Here is a 21,996-nt window from a genome sequence, read left to right on the forward strand (position 1 = left end):
CCCGCACCTCACAATGGGGTGGCGGATGCGCTGGAAAAATGCATCCGCTGCACCCCGTTGTGCGGCGCATTCACTGCTAGCGTCGGTGCGACGAGCCGAGTACGACGCTAGTGTGAAAGTAGCCTTACAGTCTTCCTCTTCTGAGTAGCAGCTGTGAGATGCTTGGAAGACGCACACCTAGTAAGCATCTAGTCTAGAGGAGGAGCTTTACTACTAAGGGTACTGTCACACAGTGCAATTTTGATCGCTACGACGGCACGATCCGTGACGTCGCAGCGTCGTATGATTATCGCTCCAGCGTCGTAGACTGCGGTCACACGTTGCAATCACGGCGCTGGAGCGATGCCGAAGTCCCCGGGTAACCAGGGTAAACATCAGGTTACTAAGTGCAGGGCCGCGCTTAGTAACCCGATGTTTACCCTGGTTACCAGCGTAAACGTAAAAAAAACAAACAGTACATACTTACATTCCGGTGTCTGTCCCCCGGCGTTCTGCTTCTCTGCACTGTGTAAGCACCATAGCCGGAAAGCACAGCGGTGACGTCACCGCGTCACCGCTGTGCTCGCTTTCCGGCCGGCAGGCGCTCACAGTGCAGAGAAGCTGAGACGCCGGAGGACAGACACCGGAATGTGAGTATGTACTGTTTGGTTTTTTTACGTTTACGCTGGTAACCACGGTAAACATCGGGTTACTAAGCGTGGCCCTGCGCTTAGTTACCCGATGTTTACCCTGGTTACAAGCGAACACATCGCTGGATCGCTGTCACACACAACGATCCAGCGATGTCAGCGGGTGATCAAGCGACGAAAGAAAGTTCCAAACGATCTGCTACGACGTACGATTCTCAGCATAATCCCTGATCGCTGCTGTGTGTCAGACACTGCGATATAGTAACGATATCGCTAGAACGTCACGGATCGTACCGTCGTAGCGATCAAAATTGCACTGTGTGACAGTACCCTTAGAATTTGCAACACATTTTCAGTTTCCTACATTGTAAGGGGGGTTGGGGCACCATGAGGTTAACCAAGTATAAGATTAGATAAGGGCAGTGGAGAACAGTGACACACAAGAAGTAAGAAGTTTCACTGCCAAAAGTACCAATACCTGGTTTTAAAACAACAGTATCACTGTGCTTGATTGGCCAGAAAACTCGTCTGACCTTAACCACATAGAGAATCTAAGAGGAAGATGAGACACCAGTCCCAACAATGCAGATGAGCAGAAGGCTGCTATCAAAGCAACCTGGGCTTCCATAAAGGTATGTGCACACGCTGTGGATTTTGGTGCGGATCCGCAGCGGATTGGCCACTGCAGATTCGCAGCAGTTTTTCCTGAGTTTACAGTACCATGTAAACCTATGGAAAACAAAATCCGCAGTGCACATGCTGCGGAAAAAAGTGCAGAAACGTAGCGTTGTTTATTCCGTAGCATGTCAATTCTTTGTGCGGATTCCGTAGCGGTTTACACCTGCTCCATAATAGGAATCCGCAGGTGTAAAACCGCATGTGAAATCCGCACAAAAAACGCGGTAATGCCGCAGGAAATAAGCAGTGTGGATTTACCAAAATCAGTCTGGAAAAATCTGCAGAGTAATCCGCAGCGTGTGCACATAGCCTAAGACCTCAGCAGGGCCACTGGCTGATCGCCTCCATGCCATGTCGCATTGATGCTGTAATGGATGCAAAAGTAGCCTCGACCAAATATTGAGTGCATTTTCTGAACATACATTTCAGTAGGTCAACATTTCAGATGTTAAAATCATTTTTTCAAGCTGGTGTTATAAAGTATAATGACTCTTGGGTTTTCATTGGCTGTAAGCCATAATCAACAAAATTAACAAATAAACACTTGAAATAATGACTATCTAAAGAGTTTCACTTTTTGTATTGAAGAACTAAAATTATCTTTTTGATGTTATTCTAATTTTGTGAGATGCACCTGTATAACCTCATAAAGGGACAGTGGTCAGAACTGTAAAAATTGGCCTGCCTAACATGCAAACCACCCTTGGGGGTAAAGGGGTTAACGCACACTAGTTTCAAAGTTCAGGTAAGGGAATGTAATGGTGCTGTCATGATGGACTCCTGGAAATATAATTACTGGTAGGTCTAATTTGCATTTTCATCTAATCCAGCATGACAGGACAAATACCAAATAAATGGTATTCTAGGGTGGGACTACTGCCTGTAGGACCTTTCGTCTGTAGGACAATTGCTGACCTGACATCACATCTAACTTATGTTTACATAAGGCTGTTATATTGGACCAAGTTGCCACCCTGCAAATCTGCTCTATGGAGGCCCATGCTCTTTCAGCCCAGGAAACAGAAATTGCTCTTGTGGAGTGGGCTTTAATTTTAAGTGGGGGATCTTTTTTCTCTGACTCGTATGCTAGTGCTATAGTAGACGTGAACCACCTAGACAAAGTTAATTTAGAGGCTTTTTTTTTTACCCTTATTTTTCCCAGCATATTCTAAGACATTCGAATCCTGCCTCCAAGAAGCTGTGACCTCCACATAGCATATCAATGCCCTTCTCACGTTTACCTTTCCTTCTCGTTTTTTGGGAAATGATAAAAAGATGGAAGAATAATCTCTTGGTTCAAGTTTACTACCTTTGGTAAAAAGGATGGGTCAAGCCTAAATATTAACCTATCCTCTAGGATCTGTAAGTAGGGATCCCTGACTGACTGCCTGTAATTCACCCAAACGTTTCGGCAAGGTAGCCGCCACCAGGAATGCTGTCTTCATAGAAAGGAAGTTGATGCTGGATTCTTCTTGGGGCTCATAGGGGGATCTGCACAGTGTATTTAAAGGGAATCTGTCACCTACTTTTTCGTATATAAGTGTCAAGGTGAAAATATATTTCTTATATATCTTTCTGTACTTTTATACTCTTATACTGTGAAACAATAAGTTTTTTCTATGCTTGCAGATATAACTGTATTTAAAGATGGCCGCCAGAGCTTAGTTTCGTTTCAGGTTTTAGTGTCCGAAGGGTTAAGCCATTTCCTCAGAAACGAAACTCAGGAATGTGAAGAAAGGGAGGATTCACCAGAAGACGTCAGAACAAATCAGGAAGACTGGATGCTAGCTTAAACCCCGCCTAATGCACGCCTTCCCCTAACACTCAATATAGTATTGTGTATTTTTAGAATAAAGCCAGTTGGTGTGACCGCTGCAGACATGTGTGGATGCACGGGGCATTAACTAAGTTTGAACCAGCTACCTGTCTGATTTATTCTTATCCGGTACCAAATGCCCTGCACACATATTAATTTGGAATGACTGGTGAATGAGGATTTAATTGTCGTATTACGGCCCCGACAATTTGGCGCGACCAACGGGGGGCGTGGCCAGCGATCCGAGACCCTCTGGACCCATGCCTGGATGTCTGTGGATGATACCCGTAGTGGCTGACCTCGAGGACTGATCACCCTCCGTACGCGGTAAGTGGCGATCATGTACACTGTATATGTCACACTTGCTAGTGTCTCAGCCGTTATTGGTTTGTCTGTAGTCTCCTTGGGTCCGGGAGGTGAATGATCGAGTGGTGAGATCAAACGTGATCCTGTGCCACGCTCTGAACCAGCAACTGAGAGACGTCGCATCCTGTGCGACCTCTGTACACCACACCTCCTTTACCGGTCATTGTACTCCATTCAACCATCCTACCCGTGACTATTGTCTAGTAGTGAAGTGGACTGAAAAATTGAGCCAGTTGTAGATTGTGGGGCAGCTTAGAGAAAGGGATAGGAGACGCAGCCTCTGTGATATTGTGCTGACAGGTAACTAAGGCGTTCCGTGAGGGGACCACCTGTCCAGGCAGGTAACTAAGGCGTTCCGTGAGGGGACCACCTGTCTAGTTAGGTAACCTAAGACGTTCCGTGAGGGGACCACCTATATTTTTGTGGAGGGGTCTCATTAGGAGGCTGCCTCCCGACTGTTTGGGATATCGTGGCAGGATAGTCTGTAATCACTGTTGTTCAGGTTAGGGACGGAAATATTGAGCGCGAGGCTCTTTTCCTAGTACATCGAACGTGAGGCTCCGTACTGTGGAACTCAGTGTTGAAGATTGCTGCCAGTGGCCTACTGCAGGAGGCCATAGTATCCTGGGAGCCAAGCTGCGTATCTTAAAGTAGAAGTCCGTGCCCCACAAGTTAGATGAGGATGCCGTGGAAGTCAAGACAATGGTCACGGGAGGGCAAGAGATAGTCAAGAAGCTTATCTGCGAGTTGCGCGAGGCTTAAAGAACAAAGGATGAGAATAGGTTGATGGAGGGGAGGATCAGATAATGTAGAGCCCGTGTTTGGTTATAAAATGCCTGTGAACTGTGATCTTACAGATTGTAAAATGGCCGCCGTGCCACTGATGATGAAAATGTAGTCCCAGCCACCGCCCTGTAATGGTGGCGAGACGAGCTCTCCAGAAGTGTAGGTGTGTCCTGTTTGTGTTGTGCAGAATCCAACCTGGGTGGAGACCTGCCTTGTGTGTGCGTACGGACCGTCCTTGGGGCTCCGCCCAGACCACGGAGGATTATAGGAAAGTTTTGTAGAAATTAGGTCTGAAAACTGCTGTAATTTGTGACTGTAGAAGATACGGAGCTTTGTATCAGTGCTGTGTACTGTAGGGGAGGGGCTGAGCAGATCGCTGCGAGATTTCTTTGTCAGTTCTTCTTCTTTCTCCTTATCTACGCTACGTGCCGGAGAAGCAAGGGGGGCAAAGAGCTGGGCTCAATATTCTCCCTTGTACGCTGAAGAATTCTGTGCTGTTTCTAGTAGTCTTTTTTCTCTGTGTAGAGGAATGCTGTGATCTCTTATCTCTGTGTCCTTGGAATGGAGAGAGCACATACTGTAACGGTGTTCTCTGTATTTTCTCTGGTGGATCTGTGTCTGGTTTAAAGCGACAACATTGTTTTGAAGTATGAAGAAATATTATAATCTGGAATTTGAAAGTGAGATATAGTGCCTGGTTTTATAAGGAGATTTGTATCAGTGTAATTGAAAGATTGGTAAAAGAGTTGAGTAAAGCAAGCAATTCAAAGTTTGGGATAGGGGGGGGGTCTCCCTGCTGGATAATATGGTCCCTCCCCAGGAAATTAAGCCTCTACTCCCGACTGTAAACCCTGTGCCCCTTACAGCAATATATATACTGGATTGCCGAGAAGTTCTATGTGCGTCTTATGGTAGTGTTTGAAGATCTGGGATTCCCATTGTAATAAAAAGCCCATTCATACCTTTTTGTAGTAGACCCGATATTGAGATTTCCACTCCGGATGATGCATTGCAAATAGTAAAAGGTTTTCAAAAGAATTTAGTCCAGCAGGAAAAAAAAAAAAAAAGGGGTTAAATCAGCAGCGCTTCTTACTGTCTATGTAACAGACTCTAGTTTCTGCCTCCTCCCTTCGTACATGTGAGTCCAGCTTCACATTCCAATACGCCTTTAACCCCGTATGGGAATTTCATTATCTCCCCAGCCCCGCCATGCAAATTCTCAGATCAAGAGCTTGTTTTAATTAGAGTAGATGGCAGACCCAATAAATATACTCTTATAAAACCTATCCCTGTGGGACCTTTCCCTGAAGTTACTGCTCAGTTCGTAATCTCTTCTATATGTTCGGTAAATTTACTGGGGGCAGATTTATTATTACAGTTCTGCTCCAGAATATAATTCCAAGATGATGGTCAGATGGTCCTTGCGTTATATAACTCCTATGCAGATGAATATAAAGAGATGTGTATCCTACTTGCCCTTCCCACAGTTATGATGGTCCTGATAGACCCAGATTCTCCCCCAATAATGCCTGTAGAACCAGTAAAAGTGTTTCTCAAACCTGGTGCCCCTTTTTCTAAAGTCCATCAATACTCTTTGAAATATGATCAGGAGCAGTGCCTCAAGGGGCAAATACAAATGTTATTCGATAATGGTGCCCTGATACCCTGTGTTTCCCCAGGTAACACACCCGTGTTTCCCGTTAAGAAAAAAATGGGGGGGCCAGTTATAGCCCAAGAGTGTCAGGCCTACCTTGCCGCTCATGGCCCCTTGCATCCAGGAGACGCTATGTCCACCCAAAGAGGGAATTTGCCCTGTGATATAGTGTTACACACTGCAGGCCCTAGATACTGATTACAAGACACCCGAGCACTGCCGTACAGTATTGCAGACTGCCTTGCAGACAGAGCTCACCTATGCAGGACATGCTACAGGTGTGCTGATTCAGCTTCATGGAGACAAACAGAGACCTGTTGCTTATTATAGTGGCCGCCTGGATACGGTGGCAAGAGGAAGTCCCTTATGTGTTCGGGCCGTGTTGTCTGTCCAGCTGTTGCTACACAAGTCTTCAGAGATTGTTTTGGATTACCCACTGATGGTCCATACCCCACGATGTATATGGTATCCTTAACCAGGTACAACCTAGCCACATGTCCATGGCTGGACAGCTGCGACTTCGGTGTGCTATTCTCATGCCTACTAATGTGACTTTGAAAAGGTGCGCTGTCCTGAACCCCGCTACTTTTCTCCTAGTTCCCCTGGATCCAAAGGGGGGAGGAGTAGGTGACATGAAAAAGGACACTCTTTTTCTTTCTAAAATGGATCCAGAGGAACAAGATTAGGTTTCCAAACCATATGATTGTCTAGAATTGATGTTTCAGGAAACGGCTGGTCTCTAGTGTGCCTATTCTAATGCTGATTTTGAGCTTTTTGTAGATGGATCCCGTCACCAAGATGACCGAGGACGCTTCTGTACCAGATATGCTGTGGTCTCAGAACATGAGATAATCAAGGTAGAGTCAATGCCAGCTCATATGTCTGCACAAGAAGCAGAGCAAACTAGCAGAAGGTAAGACTGTAAACATCTACACTGATTCCAGGTATGCTTTTGGCATTACACACGGTTATGGGCCTATCTGGAGAGCCAGGGCTTTCCTGACAGCAAATGGCCACCCCTTTAAACGTGCTGAGGCAGTCCAGCAACTTATGAATGCACTACAGCTTCCCACCCAAGCAGGCATCATAAAGGTAAAGGCACATACCAAAGGCACTGATGGACGGACAAAGGGTAACGCACTGGCAGACCAGGCTGCGAAGAAAGCAGCAAGCACTCCTGTGGCCTCTCAAGTACATCACCTGGACACCCCACCATCTCCACTTGTGTTGAAAGACATCTTAGCCAGTTACAAGAACAGGCAAGTAAGGAGGAGACAAATAGGTGGCAAAGGATAGGGGCTTGCTCTGATACCGTCACTGGACTATGGGGGAGGGGTGAAAAGGTCTGCCTACCACAGGTACTGTACCCAATGATGGCACAGGTTCTGCACGGGAATGTGCACCACTCGAAGACGGCCATGTGTGACACCCTACAGAAACAATGGATTGCCCCCGAGTTTTCCACCTGCGCAGAAAGGCAGGTACAGAGCTGCATGATATGTGCCACACATAATCAGAGTAGGACAGTGAAAACCCCATCCAAACACACTCCCCGGCCCCTTTAACCAATTCCAGAGACTGCAGATTGATTAAATTCAGTTACCCAGGGTAGGGACGTATGAGTATGTGTTGGTCTGCATTGATTTATTTTCAGGTTGGCCAGAAGCCTACCCAGTTGCCAAAGCTACGGCTAAGACAACGGCGAAGAAACTGATGGCTGAGATCATATGCAGGTATGGAGTTCCTGAAGTCATTGAAAGCGATCGGAGTTCCCATTTTACTGGAGAGATCATGTCAGAGGTAATGGCAGCACTGGGGGTAAGTCAAGCATTGCATACTCCATCCACAGAGTAGTGGAAAAGTGGAGAGACTAAATGGAACTCTTAAGCTTAAAATCCAGAAGGCAATGGCAGAGACTGGTAAACCATGGACAGAATGCCTTCCTCTAGCTTTGTTTTCAGTAAGATATACCCCAAACAGGAAGACAGGACAGTCACCGTATGAGATTCTGTTTGGCAGGAGCCCCAGTCTTGAATGTTTCTTTCCACAACAGTTGCAGCTCAAGTACCAGGACTTGACTAGCTATGTGCAGGCCTTACATGGCCACCTTGCCAAAGTGCATTTAACTGTCTTCAGTTCTCTTCCAGACCCAGACAAGGTTCCTGGACACCATCCCTTTGTGCCAGGAGACCTGGTGTATGTGAAAAAGTTTGTGTGCAGAGATTGTCTCCAGCCGAGATTTGAAGGACCTCACACGGTGATCCTGGTCACCCCCACTGCAGTAAAACTTGAAGGAAAGAGCACCTGGATTCACGCTTCACACTGTAAAAGAGACCGAACCAGTGTTTAGTCACAGTAGTGACTGAAGGGAAATGTTGCTGTTGTTTTTGATCCTGGAACTGAGGGCCATCCTCGCCCCTACCTTCTCGGCCCTTAATGTAAACGAAAATACTAAGGTCCCACTATTCTCTGGGTAAACCTGACAGCCCCGGTGAATATCTGGCGATTTGATTTCTGTGATGTAGTCAAGTGTCTCGAGACTGAACAGGTGGTAGAGGAGATCATCCAGTTTTATATATGTGTTACCAGAAATGACAACAATAATTGTTATTATTAGACAGATGCTGCCTGGAATACGGGAGATGATTGGGGATATAAATCTAGTGAAGCCATGTTCCCAAGGATGGGACGGGTAGGAGTCTTCGTGAGAGAATGCATCTAACAGCCCTTCTGCAACCACCTAGAGGCTGTAAATGGGGTAAAAGTTGTCACCCCCTCCTCCTGAATCTGGAGAACACCCAATCTGCTGATCTGCAGACGTTCGTATTAGGAAGGCATTATAATTATGTATTTAGTGCTGGACCCTATGCGTATTTAGGCCATATACAGCTCCAGGATATTAGTTTCAGACCAACCAAAGCCCCCGTTACCAGTACACCTAAAACAGGCCCAGGTGAGCGTTTGCAAAATGTAGTTAATGAAGTGATCCCCATTCCAGGTCTCAGTTGGCAAGAGGTTTTCTCCATAGAAACACAAACAGCCCCAAGGAAAAACCTATGGTTAGAATGGGTGAGATACAATGTAAGAGTCCAGAATATCTCTGTAGGATGTATTGCTTGTGCTGCTGCGAATACACACATCTCTACACACATGCATTATTTTTTCCTGATGACAACACCATTGCCTGTGTCATGAATTTGTTGAAAGGTTTGAAGTCCACTGATTGCCCAGATTATGTCCCACTAATTCATGAGAAACCCAGACTAAAGGTCCCAGGAGAAGTAACCGTATTAGCTGACAATTATATCTGCTATAATTCCCAAGACACCACAGGTACACCAGTAGGGATCTTCAAGACAGGTTTCTGCAAAGGGAACAGTTCTCTAGATACTGATTTGCTAATTAAACATACACAATATATGTACACCAAAGATACCTGATGATGAACCTACCAGAAAGAGGAGAAGTTTTGATCAGCTCCACATGAGTTATGAAGAAGATCCACTAGTATATATTGATGCCATTGGAGTGCCAAGGGGGGTGCCTGACCAGTTTAAAGCCCAGAACCAGATTTATGCCGGCATTGCTTCTATAATCTCACAGGTGCAGATTAATAAAAATGTTGAATGGATCAAATATATATATTACAGTGAACAAAGATTTGTCAATTATAGCTGTGATGCCTTCCAGGGTATAGTTGAGGATTTGGGCCCTAACACTTGTATGACCCGTGCTGCAACCCGACCTAAGAGAATTACACTGAATCCTGTCCAGACAAGATCACATGTAGTGATATAAGAAGCTGACACAGGATTGTGGTTGGCGGATAGTGGGGACATTAACTTTTGGAAGTAGGCTGACAGTAATCCTTTTGGGAAGGAGCTGCAGACCAGCATGTCATGTCGCCCCCACCACCAGAGAACCAACCACATCAGGTAGGGTAAGACAGATACAGGAGTATTATCCCTGGAGGCCCTCTGACTAGCTAGCTACGCAAAAAAAACAATTGGCTGACCCTGAGAACCAACCTTTCTCATTCTACAGACAAATAATGACCATATGATGGACGTATAAGTGCACCTGGGCAGGCCTAGGTAGTTAGTGAGCACAAAAACAGGTGACGTGCTAGGACGCAAATTAAGATCTTCTACAGATGTGACAAAGGAGAGAGTGTAGAGCTATACTTTGGACGGTTACAGCTGAAATAGGAAGACATGGAGTACAGTCCCATGAACCCACTTGATGTTAGAGTATTGGTAAATACATTCATTGACGGTATGACCAAAGACTTACGAGACGAAATATAGACAGCCAGACCTGAATGGCGAAATGTAGATCCGGAAGACCTGAAGGTTTCTAAAGAAGTTGAACAAATTAGGACAATAAGACGATGTGTCATGTATGCTGGAGCAGACACATTATTCTTCTCCAGTTGGTTAGGTGGGATCAAGGGATTCCTTCAATAAGTTTGTTTAGTACTAATTGCCCTCCTTGTAATTGGATCGATAATTTTCTGTTGTGTTATTCCCTTGTATAAAAAGTTATTGCCAAAGCAACTCCGACTGGCACCTTCCTCAATCAAGAAGTAGACCCACCAAAGTACGATGGTACTGATCCAGGGGAGATCCCGAAGTATATTCCTCTCAAGAGAATAGACAAACCCCCCCATTCTCAGATGATGCCAAGAGATTTAGTTTAGGGACAGTGGGAGAACTTCATGTGAGGTTAGTGAAGGGTTCAGATGCCTGGAGGCCTCTCACTAGGGGAGAGTTTCTGAGGTGTCTGGATGAAGAAATCCACCTCCCCTTTTCCCATCACATGGACAGTCTCAAAGGATCCTTCTTTAAGGGAAAAACTTAGTGTTTAGGGGGGATTGTCAAGGTGAAAATATATTTCTTATATATCTTTCTGTACTTTTATACTCTTATACTGTGAAACAATAAGTTTTTCCTATGCTTGCAGATATAACTGTATTTAAAGATGGCCGCCAGAGCTTAGTTTCGTTTCAGGTTTTAGTGTCCGAAGGGTTAAGCCATTTCCTCAGAAACGAAACTCAGGAATGTGAAGAAAGGGAGGATTCACCAGAAGACGTCAGAACAAATCAGGAAGACTGGATGCTAGCTTAAACCCCGCCTAATGCACGCCTTCCCCTAACACTCAATATAGTATTGTGTATTTTTAGAATAAAGCCAGTTGGTGTGACCGCTGCAGACATGTGTGGATGCACGGGGCATTAACTAAGTTTGAACCAGCTACCTGTCTGATTTATTCTTATCCGGTACCAAATGCCCTGCACACATATTAATTTGGAATGACTGGTGAATGAGGATTTAATTGTCGTATTACGGCCCCGACATAAGCTTCGGCCACCGTCATCAGGGGCTTATATCTACAGCATTCTGTAATGCTGTAGATAAGCCCCCGGTTACCTAAAAGATAAGAAAAACAAGTTATATTATACTCACCTGGGGGGTGGTCTGGTCCAATGGGCATTGAGGACCGGCGCCTCCCATCTTCATGCGATGACTTCCTTTTCCTTGCTTCTGTCGCTGCTCCTGCGCAGGTGTACTTTTCTCTGTCCTCAACATGACAGATAAAGTACTTCAGTGTGCAGGTGCCGGGAAAGGTCCGAGAAGCCCAGAGCATGCGCACTGCAGTACTTTGCGCTGCCCTCAACAGGGCAGTACGCCTGCACAGGAGCTGCAACAGGAAGCAAGGAAGAGGACGTCATCGCATGAAGATGGGAGGCACTGAACACGGACTGCGACGCCCATTGGACCGCACCGCCCCCCCCCAGGTTAGTATAACTTGTTTTTCTTATCTTTCAGGTTACATCAGGGGCTTATCTACAGGATTACAGAATGCTGTAGATAAGCCCCTGATGGCGGTGGCCGAAGCTAATATATGAAAAAGTAGGTGACAAATTCCCTTTAACACAAGGTTTAGGTCCGAAGGAGCAACAGTCTCTGACTGTAGGTCTTAATCTGGTAATGGCTCGAGAGAACCTTGCTGGTGGTCTGCTAAAGGAAAGTCCATGAAGCCACTAAGGGCAGAGATCTGCACCTTCAGCATACTAGGCTTTAGGCCCATCTCAAATCCTTCCTGGAGGAAGTCCAATATTCTGGGAATGTCTGGGCGGGCTGTGCTTGAAGCAGATTCCCCCACATAAGAACAGAACCTCTTCCATATCTTGAATAGATTGATGTTATTGGTTTCCTACTTGCCTGCATAGTAGTTATCACCCTGTCTGACAATCCCCTGGAACTTAGGATCTTCCGCTCAGGATCCACACTGTCAGGCGCAGAAGACGAGGGTGTTGGTGCCAGAGGGGACCTTAAGACAGCAGGTTGGGTCTGTTTGGAACTGGATCTTCCAGAGTCATGCAGTGCAATATTGGAACCCAACTCCTCTTTCGCCAGAAGGGAGCTACCAATATCACCGTGGCCTGACCTTCTTGGATTTTTCTCAGTATTCTTGGTATGAGGGGAAAAGGAAATGCATACAGAAGACCTTCCCAACTCTGAGCTAAGGCATCTATGCCTTCTGGGCTGTCGGCTGGATTTATGGAGGAGAATCTTGCCACCTTCGCGTTCTTCTGGGTTGCAAACAGGTCTATACACGGTGTTTCCCTTCTCTGGGTCAGCTGGTGGAATACTTCTGGGTTCAGTTCCCACTCTGAGGACCAAAGTTTCTCCCTGCTGAGAAAATCTGCCGTTATGTTCTCGGAACCTTTCAAGTGCAGGTGGAGATGGACCGGACATTTCTTTCTGCCCAGTGCCCACTGAAAAATATTTTCAGCTAACGTGTGCAGGAGTTGGCCTCATGAACCTCCCTGGAGTCACAGAAAGAAAACTGCTGTGATTGTCTGACAGGACTTTTACATAACGATCTCTGACAGTGTCCCGACAGCGTTGCAGAGTCCCCCATACAGCTTTTAGCTCTCTGTAATTGAAGGATCTTCTCTGGTCTTCCGGGCCCCATGTGCCCTGTAGAAAATGACCCTCTACCTCTACACCCCACCTGCTCAAACTTGCATTGGTGGTAATCCGGATGCAGTGGGGAAGGATCCAAGACACTCCTCTTCCGAGATTGTCCCTGGATGTCCACCATGACGGGGAACGTTTTAGACCGTTGGGGACTGCCTTCCTGTCTAGGCCCGAGTGCTGCCTGTTCCAGGACGTAAGGACTGCACTTTGAAGGCGTCTTGACTCCAATGAATACTTGGTATGCAGGATGTCATCAGTCCTCTGTAAGGCACAGATCCTGCTTCACATGAGCTAGGTAGGACATCCTGCGATGGGAATTGAGGACCCCTAAGAAGACCTTCTGTGTCCCTGGATGTAAATTGGATTTTTCCCAGTTTATTTGCCACCCTTGGTCCTCCAGAACTTTTATAGTGCGGGATAGCTGTTTGAGGTGTATAACAGAGTCTGCTACCAGCAGGATGTCGTCAAGGTAGGGGACCACGATAATCCCTTGTGTCCTCAGAAAAGCTGCCACCTTCATTATTTTCGTAAAGATGAGCGGGGCTGAGGATAGGCCAAATGGGAGGCATGTGAACTGGAAATGATGGTTTGAACAATGATGGTATAAAGCGAACCTCAGATATTGGCGGTGGTCTGGGTGAATCGGCACATGATAATACGCATCTCTTAGGGAGAAACACCGTGTGCACCTTAGATCAGTTGGATGGCAGATTTTATTGTCTCCATTTTGAATCTTTTGTAACTTGCCCACTGATTCAGGGGTTTTAGATTTATGATGGTGCGATATTTTCTCGAAGGCTTTTTTTTTCTTTTTTTACAGAGAACATGGAGTAGTGACCCTGATCTATTTCTACAACAGGTACCAGGTTGACCACCCCCAATTCTAAGAGGTTTCTGACATCTGGTCAGAGCCTGCTTTGCATGGAAAGGGATTGGAGTTTGGTGATGCAAAACCGATGGGGAGGGAGATGGGGCAATCTATCTTGTAACCTCCTATGGTTCGCAGGATCCATTTGTTGCCGGTTATGGCCCCCCACTCTCTTTGAAAAAACTGTAGCCTCCCTCTTACTTTCCTGGCATCAAGACCTTCTATATGCGGTTGAGGACAATTGGGTGACTCTACCCTTACCTCCCTTGTGGTATCTCCACCTGCCGGTTTTTCCCTTTCCCTTATAGTCCTGCCTAGAGGACTGACGGGGCCTACGAAAGGAATGAAATCTTTTGTTTCTTTCCTCCGGAAATTTTCTTTGGTCATCAGCAGCCCTCTAAAATATCATCTAGTACAGGACCGAAGACATGTGTTCCTGAGAAAGGTATGGAGCACGGCTTGCTTTTGGATTGGCTATCCCATGACCGCATTTTAAGCCATATGGCTCACCACGCTGTGTTAGAAAGTACGTTACTTCTAGCTGCAAATTTTACAGACTCTGCTAAAGCATCAGTCATAAACTGTGTTGCCATTTTGGGGATAGATTCTGATATAACCACTCTAAGGGTGTTTGACAAACTGTCCACCCAGATAAAGTCTATCCAGATGCACATGGACCTAGCTACCGAGGTGGCTGCTATGTTGCTGTTAATAGCGCCGAAGACTCCCAGCTTCTCAACAGACCCTCTGTCTACCTGTCCATGGCATCCCGCAGGCAGGAAGAGTCCTCCATGGTATAGCGGTCTTTTTTGCCACTCTGGCGATAGGAATGTCCACCTTAGGGATTTCCTCCCTTTCTTTGATTTCTGAAGCATCAAGAAAGACGGGCTTCAAAGTCTCAAGGGATGACCAGGCGCTTCTCTGTATCTTCCCATTCTTCCAGGATCATGGCTCTAAGATGCTGGTTGACTGGGAACACTATTCCTTTGTGTTCTGAGACCGCCGAACATGTCATCCTGAACCATGCAAGGGACCAGTTTCTTCAATCTTCATGTTTGCCCTCACCGCTTTCAATAGGTTATCCGTATTTTCGGATGAGAAAAAAAATAGTTTTTCCTCTCCAAGGATGGCGTCTAGAAAAAACCCTCTTCCTCAAATTCAGCCTCTTCCTATGAGTAAGGGTACGATTCCTCTGAGGATTCCTCCCTCTCCCATCAGGCTCTCTTTTGATGGGAGGTGCTCAGATCTGGCTGTGGCAGCACAAGATTAGCAACAGTGCTCTGGACTTCTTCCTGATAATGGCCCGCATATCCATCAGGAAGGATACCTGTTCCTCTCTTAGGAATTTTGCAACACACTCCGGACATAATTGTCTTGTATATGAATCCGCTAATTTAGTGTTGCAAGTCGGACATCTCCACATCCTTTTCCGGGAAGAAAAGCTGATCCTTAAGGGGGTCCCTTTATCCTAACACACAAAACGTAACATTTCCCGTTTTACTAAGTGACTACTAACATGGTAAGGTAAGGCAGGTGCTATGGGGACACTTACACTGGCCAAGGACTGCTTGGCTGGTGCTTCTGAGCAAGATGGATTAACCTCCATGGTTCAGACTATGCACATCACCTGTCCTGTGAATACCCTTTTTAAAAGGGTCATACCTCAGCCAGATGTCCTCCAGATTACTTCCATAGCCCTCATGTGTTCCCAATTGGAACCCACGCTGCCCCATCCGGTCAGAAGTGTCCCTCTAAACCGGAAGTGTGCATTCTCAAAAGGAATCTGGCCTGAAACATGTTCCCGGCGGAACGTATCTTCACCATGCGACCGGAAGCAAGCAGCCGGCCAGCGGCGTGGAGCCGAGAGCCCTACGGAGAAGGAAGCGGCAACGGTAGGAGCTCCCCTGCTCTGACACGCTGAGGGACTCCTGCCCAATGAGGTATCAGCGATGGAGCCTCTTGACAGCGGGAAGGGAAAAGATCCAATCCCTTCCGATCCCACTGAGCCCCGGTAAGTGTCACGCTCCTAAGATCCTCTTGCACGCTCTGTCCTGTTAGGCAGGGCTGTGGAGTCGGTAGGCTAAATCTCCCACTTTGACTGCTCAATTTCCATGACACCGACTCCAACTCCTTCATACATGGCTCATATTTAATTTTAACAATAATCAAACCATTTAGAACATACAGTACAATATATTTATTGGAATACAACTTTAGAACAAAAAACTTTCATATTTACAATTTATTATACACTATGCAGTAAAAAAAGTTTAAGTGTAAAAAAAGTTTAACAAAAACTTACTGAATAACATTTGTGCAGTCTATGAATTTGTTCTGAGAAATAGTATCGCCTCCATCAGATCCTCCTTTATAGAGGACCTCAAATCTAACCTAATTATTTTAAGGTTATAGAACAACCTTTCCACACTAACTTGGGTTGGTGGCAAAGCAGTAACAACATGGGAAACATCTCTAACAATTTCAGGGTATAAAGGAATTGCCCCGTGCACAGTCAGTTTTGATGAACGATTAAACTCTTCTACTTTGAGAGCAAGTGAAAAACGTTGCTGAAATATGGTCAATCTGTTTTCTATGGGACTGGAATATTTTCCCTGTGGCGACGCTTTGCCTGCTCCATGTCATCCAAATACTTTTCAAAATCAAACTCCGCTGATGAGGATGAAGAAACAGCAGCAGCACTTGCAGGACCGGAGTCCTCTTGCTCTTGGCCATCCTGTAGCCCACTCATGCTAACTGCTACCTCAATCAGAGCTTCTTTTCCTTTAATAAGCTGTTCATCATCCAGCAATAGACAACGACTCAGGTCCACAAAAACAGCTACATGAAGTATTTTAGTTTCTAATAGCAGTGTCCCGCTCCATTTCATTGAAGCAGCAATGCTATCTGTGATTAACTTTTTTAGTCAATGTAAATGAGTGATGAAGAAATTCCTTCAATTCAGCCACCTGTGTCCATTGACCTTCATGTAGTATTACCTGAGGGTTGGCCATATCTACAAGGAAGGGTTTCAGCTCAATCCTTAAATAGGTGCTGCCCCTTGCCTCTTTTCTAGCACGTCTCTTCAAAATGGAATCAATTTTAGGGGTTCTGACAGCAATAGCCAATTTCTTCACTTTGCAAGAGGGACATGTTCTTCTTGCATTGGAAGCTCTTGAAGGAGCATTTTTATCACTGCCTAATTTTAGCATCACAGCATTTGATTTCATCTGGGTCACTTATACACTGACATACAAAATGTTTATCTTGAGTCACTATAAAATGCTCAAATACAGCTGACTTCAGAAGACGTTTCCTAGACATTTTGTAATTATGTAAATTCACTCAAAATAATTTTGTCCTGTAAAAAATAAGGTATATTGTAATTCTTGCAAGAATAGGGAATCATGCACTGTATAAATTAGGATATAAATAAAACAATCTTTGCATAAATCATTAGGACAGATGAGTAAAGTTTGTAAAATATGTTAGATAGCTTTATGCTGAACTTTCAATGTCAGGCTTGTTTCAGGGTACAGCTCACTAAATGCTTCACATCATATTTCTTCACAGTCTGAAGAGGGGAGGGAGCATGTTTGTGCTGAATCATATTGCAGAACACACATGTCCTCATCGATCCTGTTGCTGTATTTCTAAATTTGAGATGTTAGGAAACAGTTTTTCCCCTTATATTCTATGTATAGTGTATATAAGTCATAAGGGCAGCCAAACATGAGCTAAGAGGAAAAACAAAACATCAAGAATACAGAGACAACATATACTGGACTATTGATTTATGCAGTTTGACAGTTTAGATATGCTTTAAGAAGTACTTGCCTTAAGGTACCTTCACACAACGATTTTGTTAACGATATCGTTGCAACGTCACACTTTGTGACGTAGCAACGATCCCGCTAACGATCTGATTATGTGTGACAGCAACCAACGATCAGGACTACTACTGGGAGATCATTGGTCGATGGGAATGATCAGGACCTTTTTTTGGTCGCTGATCACCCGCTGTCATCGATGGATCGGCGTGTGTGACGCCGATCCAGCGATGTGTTCACTTGTAACCAGGGTAAACATCGGGTTACTAAGTGCAGGGCCGCACTTAGTAACCCGATATTTACCCTGGTTACCATTGTAAAAGTAAAAAAAAAAAAAAAAAACCACTACATACTCACATTCCGATGTCTGTCACGTCCCCCGCCGTCAGCTTCTGTCAGCGCTGGCCGTAAAGGAGAGCACAGCGGTGACGTCACCAGCGACCACACAACGACTTACCAACGATCACAGCCAGGTCGTATCGCTGGTCGTGATCGTTGGTAAGTCGTTTAGTGTAAAGGTACCTTCACACTAAACTTTCCAACGAGAACGACAACGATCCGTGACGTTGCAGCGTCCTGGATAGCGATCTTGTTGTGTTTGACACTCAGCAGCGATCTGGATCCCGCTGTGATATCGCTGGTCGGAGCTAGAAGTCCAGAACTTTATTTGGTCGTCAGATCGGCGTGTATCGTCGTGTTTGACAGCAAAAGCAACGATGCCTGCAATGTTTTTACATGGAGCGTGAACGATAAGCGAGTCACCGTTACGTCACTGGATCGCTCCTGCATCGTTCTGGAGCTGCTGTGTTTGACGTCTCTACAGCGACCTAACAGCGACGCTCCAGCGATCTAGTTTAGGTCGGATCGTTGTCTATATCGCTGGAGCGTCGCTTAGTGTAACGGTACCTTTAATCCTACTTTCCTGTTCACTCCACAAGTTCTGAGATTCCTTCCCCGTGTGTTTGTTATTTTTCCCCTTATCTGTAGAGGAGGAGCTTCACTACTTATCATAAACAAACTGCAGCACAGATTCATCTCAGCTAAAAGTCTAGACCTTAGATCAGGAATATGACAGACATTTATAGGACATTTCATAACTTTTCCAAATTCTTATGATAAAAATATTCCCCACAAACTGCATTTTATACTGACTCAGACTCCAACTCCACCAAAATGGGCTCAAACTCCAACTCCACGATTCTGACTCCACAGCCCTGCTGCAAGGGACAGGAAAAACACTGGGGTTGAGGCGGAAAGGGGGCTTTTAACCTCTTGTGTGTTTCCAATCACTGAAGGATATATGGGACTACCTTCCTGTCGTGCTGTCATGAGGGACGTCCGGTGAAAAAAAAAAAGTTATCAACATGGACTAAAAGTGTGAAGTGGTGAGAGGACTACAGCAGAGCTGCAGAACACAGAGGAACAGAGGAGACTCAGCACTGAAGCCAGAGGAGGGGAGTAAAGCAGGTCGGTTTTGTCTTACATAAAAATAAAAAAAAGTATAAAAACAAACTTATGACTGTGGAAGGGTGTTTTCTAAAACGTGGAAAACCCCTTTAAATCACAACTATAGGAAGTAATTCTGGGACTTAGTACAGCTTGGTTACACCATTACCTCTCTCCTACCTTTGAAATGGTCTCATTTCCGGCTTACCGTACATCACAAAATACTGCTGCCAAATTACCCCCATAGTTTTATGCAGCATGGATGTTTTGGGGTGACGGGGACATACAGGCTACTTGGAAAGTGACAGATTTGTTAGTTTCCTGTAATAAACCCACTGTGTTTTTCTGCTAACTGCACAACCTTTTACACTATAATTTGTTCTACTTCTCAGCATCTGTGTACTTCAGTGTCAGACACCCGCCAGATGTGGAGCAGCCAAGAACTAGGACAGATGCCGATATCAGGGCACCTTTTTATTGGAATTATATGAGTAACTGGTACATCTTTATAGACTTATGTTAGATCACTGCGAAATCTGAAAAAGTTTAGAGAGTGCAATTTAATGGTACAGTGAAAAGTATAATGTAACAATTCAATACAACACCAGTGTTGGCCATAGTTTAAAGTACATGTGGTAAAGAGAAATACTCTTATTACCTTGCTGGAAAGTGAAAGTCACTTTTGATGTAATGTAACACAAGACAACCACAAAGGCAATGAAACGCCATACGTTTTCACAATTTGGCTTTACTTTTGCATTAACTCAATCCCCATTTAAAGCAACATTTGAAGTTAGGACTCAAATCAAATCAATACTGCTTTTCATTTTTTTTATCATTTGAATTAAATGAAAGCATTGCCTGCATAATACTACGGACATCAGTCTGCAGAAAACAGAGGTGGCTACAGCCATACTTTTCTGAGCTGGTGTCAGGAAATTGAAAACTTCACAAGAATAACACACTGGGAGCTCCATATTGCAGAACAGACCTGATCAGAAAGTAACACAGTGAGACGATGGCAGTAACTGAGATGCTGCACAAGATACTTACAAAGCTTCTGACAGCAAATCAGATTAAACCGATCATAGGATACATATTTCATTTAAACCTGATATTTCTAAAAAGAAAGCATTATTCAGTACATCAAAGCAGAATCTACATTAAAACAACGATAAAATGTCAGTAGTGAAGGCATAGAACTTCAGAGCATGAGTTACTTCTACAGTTAAACTGAAAAAGATCAGTTCCTTCAAATAATAATCTAGAAATGGCAGAACAGATTTGGTTTATGGACAGCAGCCTCATCAGGAAGTGAAACAGAAGCGGGGCTCAGAGCAGTCACCAGTGCGGTATTCTTGGTTTTCAGTTTTTACAAAAAGCAGGCCTTGCAATATTGAGTTTCATACGGTGTTCATAATATCCCAAATGTGTATTTTGTAGCAGATTCAGGAATTCTCCCAGATATGGTGCAGGAGTCTACTGGTCCTCCCCAAAGATGTCTGTCTTCTTGCGCTTCATCTCCTCAAAATCAAACTCTGATCCAGTCACCCTCTTGTAGATATCCTTGATGTCATTGCAGGTAGTTTCAAAGTGAGTTGTTGGATCATATGTGCGTGAAATAAAGATCTAAAGAGACGATCAGAAATTAAATTAGGAATGAATGGGCCACTGATGTTAGAAAGAAAGGTTCTAATTTCCTCAGTAAAATCCTCCCTATATACATCAGTGTCTTCATGAGACTAACCCTTCACACCTTACCGACATATGGTATACTGGTACATCCCGTCAGCTCCTTGATTTGATGCGGGCTCAGAGGCTGAGCTTGCATCTGACAGAAGATGATGGATGTGGCTGTTAACCTGTTATATGCTGCTGTCAATTGTGAAAGAGGCATTTAATATTGAAATTACGGAGACCACCCTGTTTTAACTGCCCATCGGTGCACCTGGTGATGCATATGTGGGTTCGCATGACAGCCGAGGATTGCTAAAGACGTTCCCCCTGCCCATCATGATTAGGCCATCCTGTGGCTAGCATTCATAAGAGACTATATTTTTGGCAATACTGTCTTATTGCTGTGAATAATACATGGTACAATTGTTTGGATGATCACAGGTGCAAGTCCCTTAAAAAGTCTACAACATACAGTAAAAAAAAGAAAATAGACAAAACGTTTGAATAGCTTTCCACCTCATTAAAAAAAATGTAAAAACGTGTGGTGTAAGTGGCAACAGAGCAATTAACTGCAATAAAAAGGTGATCAGAACATGTAGTCTACCCAAAATGGATATTAATATAAACGTCAGCTCAATATGTGAAGAACAAGACCTCACACTGCTCCATCACTAACAAAATTAAACATAATGAGTCTTGGAAACAGTCAGGACATTTATTTTTTTTTAATACTTTCATTTTTCACCACAAAAAAAAAATAAATGCACGTTTGGAATTGCAATAATCATACGGACTTTGAGAATCTACCAGATCATTTTTACCATATACAGAACGCTATAAATAACAGCAGTTGCAGAACTGCTTTTTGCCATTTCCCTGCATTTAGATTTTTTTTCTCCCCGCTTGCAAAGTACATTAAATAAAAAAATGCCCAGTCAGGAAGGGGGTAAAACAAACGCCAATAAGCGTTTTTTTGTTTTTTTTCCCAATGAAAGCAGTCAGGCTGCCACTGCCTACAGCAACCAATGCAGGACATTAATGTGCCATGTCATGGTGGCCATACCTGTGCACTACAGCAGCCCTCTGCTCCACCACTATGACCTTTTATTTGTAGATGATGCTTTAGAAGACAGAATTAGTAACACAGCTACACATCTTATAGCAAGTTTCAGTTCCTTTATGTCTAACATCACTAAGGGGGGTTATCGACTTCAATAAATATTTCTCCATAGAAGAGGACCTTGGCAATAGACTAAATAAAAG

General features: G+C 44.6%; 1 protein-coding gene across 1 annotated transcript in view; it reads right to left on the reverse strand.

The window, feature by feature from the left end:
- Positions 1 to 19,784: 19,784 nt before the first annotated feature.
- The window catches only part of GDI2 (GDP dissociation inhibitor 2), a 91,243-nt gene continuing 89,031 nt past the window's right edge, over positions 19,785 to 21,996 (reverse strand). Inside the window, exon 11 of the mRNA XM_077264471.1 lies at positions 19,785 to 20,685. Coding sequence (XP_077120586.1) covers positions 20,536 to 20,685 — 150 coding nt within the window. The 3' untranslated portion in view covers positions 19,785 to 20,535. The remainder of the gene's footprint in view (positions 20,686 to 21,996) is intronic.

This window comes from Ranitomeya variabilis, chromosome 5 (genome assembly GCF_051348905.1).
Source record: "Ranitomeya variabilis isolate aRanVar5 chromosome 5, aRanVar5.hap1, whole genome shotgun sequence".
In the NCBI taxonomy this organism is placed as follows: Eukaryota; Metazoa; Chordata; class Amphibia; order Anura; family Dendrobatidae; genus Ranitomeya; species Ranitomeya variabilis.